Here is a 5974-nt window from a genome sequence, read left to right as displayed (position 1 = left end):
ACCTTGACACCATTTAGACAACTACAAAAACTTGTTTTTTCCTTTTTAGACAGAGTATAACAAGCTGGAGGTAAGTATGCCCTCTTTCCAGATTCTTGTGGTGCTAATTGAGTCCTTATCCCCAATTCTACCATATCTTTTCTAGCTTTAATACCATCTTTCGTCTTACCTTGAATATTCAACAATGTCCCGATAATGCTATCACAAATATTTTTCTCCACATGCATTACATCAAGACAATGTCGAACAGATAAGTGCTCCCAATATGGTAAATCCCATAATATAGACCTCTTTTTCCAAATACCCTTTTGACTTGTTTTTGAAGTTTTTCCCCACACATTATCAATGTTTTTCACTCGATCATAAACAACATCCCCTGATAATGGTAAGCGAGCAACTCCAGTCTCAGATTTTCCATTGAAAGCTTTTTTCCTCTTTCGATAAGGATAGTCAATAGGTAAAAAGGTTCGATGACTCATGAACACATTTTTCCTACTGTTGTTCAACCAAAGATCAACTGTTTCATCTTCACAAACAGGGCATGCCTTAGCCCCTTTAGTAGTATACCTGACAAGTTACCATATGCTGTGAAGTCATTAATTGTGCAGAACAGCATGGCTCGTAAAGTGAAGTTGGTTTGACTATGAGCATCAAATACTGTCACACCTTCATTCCACAACATCTTTAAATCTTCAATAAGCGGTGCCAAGTACACATCTATGTCGTTTCCTGGTTGTTTAGGACCAGATATTAGCAATGATAACATGATGTACTTGTGCTTCATACACAACCACGGAGGAAGATTGTAAACTGTTAAAAGAACTGGCCAAGTGCTATGGCGACTGCTCATGTTACCATGAGGATTCATTCCATCTGTGCATAGTCCAAGCCTAAGATTTCGATTTTCAGCACCGAAATCAGGAAACTTCTTATTAATGTTCTTCCACTGAGGAGAATCGGCAGGATGTCTCAACTTTCCATCTTCTTTTCTCCCACTAGCATGCCATTGCATATTCTTCGCATTCTTTGCATTTGCAAACAAACGTTTGAATCTTGGAATCACGGGTAGATACCACAATAACTTCGCTGGAGGACCTTTCTTCTGCTCACATGCATCATCGAGCCCTTTTCGTTTATAACGCGATGCTCCACACTTTGGACACACATGCAAGTCTTTGTTTTGATTCCAATACAAAATACAGTCGTTTGGACATGCATGGATCCTTTCAATCTCCATACTCAATAGACATAACATTTTCTTTGCCTCATAAGTTGAATAAGGAAGTTCATTCTCATTTGGAAGCATGCCCTTTAAAAGCTCTAATAACTCCGTGAAACTCTTATCACTCCACCTATGTTTTGCTTTTACGGTATACAATTTAAGCACTGCTGATAACTTTGTAAATTTACTACATCCAGAAAACAAAGGTTTTCCAGAACTCTCAAAAAAACTTTCAAACTCTTGAGGCATTTCATTCAAATCCCCTTGCATATCCCGCATCAATTCATCTAGCCGATCATTGTCTCCATCATTTCCAACATTATCTTCATTACTTTGATCTTTCTCTACATTTTTTCTACATTCTCTTTGATTTGTACTGTTACTAGTAAGGACAGTTTCACCATGCCATATCCACCGGTCATATCCTATCTTAAAACCACGACGTATCAAATGTTCCTTAATTTGTTCAGAACTACAAAACTTTTTTAGATTTCTACAATCATAACAAGGACACACTATATAATTTTCACCAATTTTACTTGCATATTCCTCGACAATTTTAACAGACTCTTGAACCCCATGAACATATTCAAGTGTATTGCGTTTTTTATACATCCAACTCCGATCCATATCTCCTATATATTGTCACACAACATTTAAGAAATGATAAATGAGTTAGTCTCTTAAGTTATAACTTAAAGGTTCAAATTAAAGCTTTAACTAAATAATTTTAAATTTATTAATTCATAAGGTAATGGTTGGTCAAATATGATTGCAACAAAATAAGCGAAGTACTTTAGTAATTACAAGTTCATATCATATTTTACTTTTCCAAAAATAAACATCATATTTTACAATAATACACAATAAATTTGTCAACAATGCCTAACATATATAATAATACACAACAAATTTGTCAACAATGGCTAACATATACAATAATACACAACAAATTTGTTAACAATATCTAACATATACAATAATATACAACGAATTTGTCAACAATGCCTAACATATACAATAATACACAACAAATTTGTATATACAATAAACCCCCACGTTTCACATCCTTTAATGCTTGCTTTTATACTTAATTAATAATTCACAATTAACCTAATCCAATCTTAAAACCACTTTACAGATGGCATCAAACCAAAACAATAAACAACAATAACAAATAACACGCAATAAACAACAATAACAAATAACAAAAAAAAAATAAAATAATTAATGATTTTCAAAAAAAATAATAATAATAACAAACGCACCTTGGAGACGGCGCCGGCGTTCGTAGCAACGGCGGTGGTAGCGTGCGATGTAGCAGCAGCGACCGGCGTTGGTTGGCATGCGAGCAGCAGCGACGACCGGCGGTGGTGGGCGTGCGAGCAGCAGCGGTGAGCGATGAACGGCAGACGGCGAACGGACGGCGAATGGGAGGTCTATCTGATGGAGAAGGTCGATTGCTAGGGTTGGAGGTCTATCTGATGAACTGATCGATTTGGGGGATTAGAAATATAATTCGCGTCCAAAGTTCGCAATTTTGGACGCGAATTATATCCGCATTAAATGATTCGCGTCCACGCGAAATTTGGCCGCATTTAATTATTCGCGTCCAAAGTTCGAAACTTTGGACGCGAATTATTTATAAAATAATAATAATAATAATATAGTGGCAATTTAATTACAAAATTACCACCGCACTACACATTCGGCGTCCAAAGTTCGAACTTTGGACGCGATTTATTAGATTTTATTGATATTTTTTGTACTAGTGTCATTTTCTTAATTCCAAAATAATAACTGGAAGACAACTCCCGGTCTTAGTTCTCCAAATTCATCTCTTTCCTGACTTAGTGTATTGAATTCAGCTGACAAGATACCAGCCGCAACTGTAGTGTTTCCACACATTGAGCGACGAAGGTAGAAGCATGTCTATAGCAACTGCTTGGTGGCCTTGAAACAACATATCTGGAAGGGGGCGTATGCTGTGCCTCGCCGGAAGAAGGGGACATGGCTCTTCGTTACAACCGGAAATTTCTAGGTTCCTGAAGAGAAATAACTCCAAGTAGTTCAACAGAAAACTATTAAAATAAGCAAAATAGACTTGAAAAAATGGAGTAAATAGAGTCACTGCTCTGCCTCTTTTCCCATTATGAATGAGATGGAGGGTAAATAGAATCTGTTTATGATGGTGGTGCATGTGTAGTGAAGATGACGGTGACGGAGATGGAGGCCACGGCAGATGTTGCGATGGTTGTCGCCGCTAGATCGCTGAGTGATAGAGAGAGAGAGGGCGGGATGACAGTGGTTGACACCGGCGATCTACGGTCGGTCTTCCTCCAGCACGTGGCGATGGCGGCAATCTGGGCGTTTGTTTCCTTCCTTCCACTGATTTCCTCTCAAGTAATGATCGAAATATTGCTGGTCCTGAGCGTCTGCATGGAGCCCGCACAAGAGAAAAAAGGGGGACATCCGACTCTTTGAGATGTGAGATCCCTCTTCCGGCGATGGCCCCTGGCGTTGGCGGGATCGAACGGCGTAGAACTGGGAACGCCTATCTCACTGAACATAGTGAATAATCGGTACCACATGGGTACGTGTTGCGGGGAAGACTCTGTCTTGATGTTTATTTTGGTTGAGTTCCTAGTCCTTCACGGGATCGGTAGAGAAAGAGATGGACGGCGATGAAGCAGGTGCTCAAGGCAAGGAACTCAGCTAGATCTTCTACATGCAAGGACTTAGAAATGAAATGGTTTCCTTTTTCGTGTTTTTCCAGTAGCAAGAAAGAAGAGAACACAAAACCAAAGCACAATGGGGTACGGTGGCGATGCAGAGCTGCTTCTTCCTCCAGATTGCAGTAACTTTTGCTCGATGATAGGAACGGAGCTTGTTCTCAATCCCCACAAACGACGCCATTTGATAGTACTAATTCCCGATTCCCGTTAGTCGGTTATATGTACTGTATATATGTAAACAAAGAATGAATCAAGAAGAAACAAGAAATAGTTAAACCCTCCTTTTATTAATGTTCTGTTCTTTTCTAGCTATAGAGAGAAAGAAGAGGATATGTAGAGAGGGAGAGAGAGCCCAAAGAGAGGACCGAGAGATGGCCAAAATGGCCTCCCGTAGCCCAAGGGCCAAAAGGCACTTAAATAGGGCCAATCGAGGTGGCGGGTTTGACCCATCTCAGGTTTGACCCGTCACCTTTGACCCCGACCCGCAGGCCAAGACCCGAACCGCGAGACCCCAACCCGACTGTAAGCGATGGCACGGACCCAGGGTATATAACTTATCAGATATGAAAGGAACATTTCAAGACAATGGCACAATAACAATAGACTTCAATCTAAAGATTACAATGATTGGTGAATACAAGTTACCAATCTTCATTGAGAACGAAAGAACACATACTAGTACCAACAACATCGTAACTAGCATGCAAATCAATAGGATAAACATAACGATTCAAGCGAACATCAATGACTTCACATTAATCCAACAAATCACAAAGTTGGACCTCAAACATGATTCAAGACTCATAAATCCTATCGTGGATACTTAGGACATCGTTCTAGATGTACGAAACATAAGAGAAGACACACAATACGGTTCAACAAAACAGAGGCCAAAACCTCACGTACCAGTGGGCGGAACAGTGGAGGGTCAACCACCCTCCATGCACAACCCGATACCAGCGGGTGGACCGGCGGGTGGTGTACCCGCTAGTACACACGAACCAAGAAAGATTTCCCTTCGAGGAAAATTGCAATGGAGTACAAGTTCAAGTCCAAAACACCCAAAATCTTACATCAATCAACAAGGAAACTTGAACAACAAGAATAGCTCAAGAATAGCATTTATGAACCCTAATCACAAGCTCTAACATGCATAAACACAAGATTGTACACAAATTTACTCAATAACATCAAGAACATCAATAGATCATCAAGAAATCATCATTAGCAAGTATAAAATAGGTTTTGTAGAAAATAGGTTACCTCTTAAGCCTAGGAACACTTTCACCAACTCCTATTCTTCCTTTTGGAGGCGTTCTTCTTCAAGATCTTCCCAAATTAAACACATCAAAAAACCCAAACAAGACAACAAAACTTAGATAAAGATAAGGAAAGACTAAATAAAAACACTAGCCAACCTTAGGACTTACCCTTGACTAATGCAATTCTCTAAGGAATTTAATCAATTTAGGTCCTCCAACTATTTAATAAGAAAATTAGGAAGGAATATGTGAGGCAACCTTAGAATTAATTAAACAATTAATTCCGTTTAAATGATAATTTTTCGGGGTGTCACACATCTCCAATGGAACGATATCTAAACTCTATACTGTGATTTGTCACTTGATGGATGTGTGAAAACCGTCCTTATCAATGACACACTTGTGTGAGACCTTCCCACAAATTTTTATCTGTGAGATAGTCGGGTCGGATCGAGTCAATATACAAATTTAATATTTATACTAGCAAATGTAATACTATATCACGAATACAATATTTGTTACTTATAAGGGAAACATAATATTTTTGAGGACAAATGTAATACTTTTATATTTTTGATGTAAAAGTAGTACTTTTTTCATCCAAAGGATTATATTTTATCTCATAAGTAATGTTGTACTTATATAGGAAAATTTAATACTTTTACGTCAAAATGTAAAAGTATTATATTTTTTTCCTCAAGAGTATTACATTTTCCCATATAAGTAATAAATATTTTATTCCTAGTTTAATATTA

At 38.3% G+C, this 5974-nt stretch overlaps 1 protein-coding gene across 1 annotated transcript; it reads right to left on the bottom strand.

The window, feature by feature from the left end:
- Window positions 1–502: 502 nt before the first annotated feature.
- Window positions 503–1852, bottom strand: LOC109163385. Its single transcript, XM_019312154.1, has one exon. It carries the CDS (start codon window positions 1850–1852, stop codon window positions 503–505), a length of 1350 nt encoding a protein of 449 aa, XP_019167699.1.
- Window positions 1853–5974: the final 4122 nt, after the last annotated feature.

Source organism: Ipomoea nil, unplaced genomic scaffold (genome assembly GCF_001879475.1).
Source record: "Ipomoea nil cultivar Tokyo-kokei standard unplaced genomic scaffold, Asagao_1.1 scaffold0117, whole genome shotgun sequence".
Lineage (NCBI taxonomy): Eukaryota > Viridiplantae > Streptophyta > Magnoliopsida > Solanales > Convolvulaceae > Ipomoea > Ipomoea nil.
This window is presented reverse-complemented; position numbering and strand designations above follow the sequence as displayed.

Excerpts from the sequence above, each read along its gene's own strand:
- LOC109163385 (XM_019312154.1), bottom strand. The coding sequence starts at position 1,852 with ATGGATCGGAGTTGGATGTATAAAAAACGCAATACACTTGAATATGTT.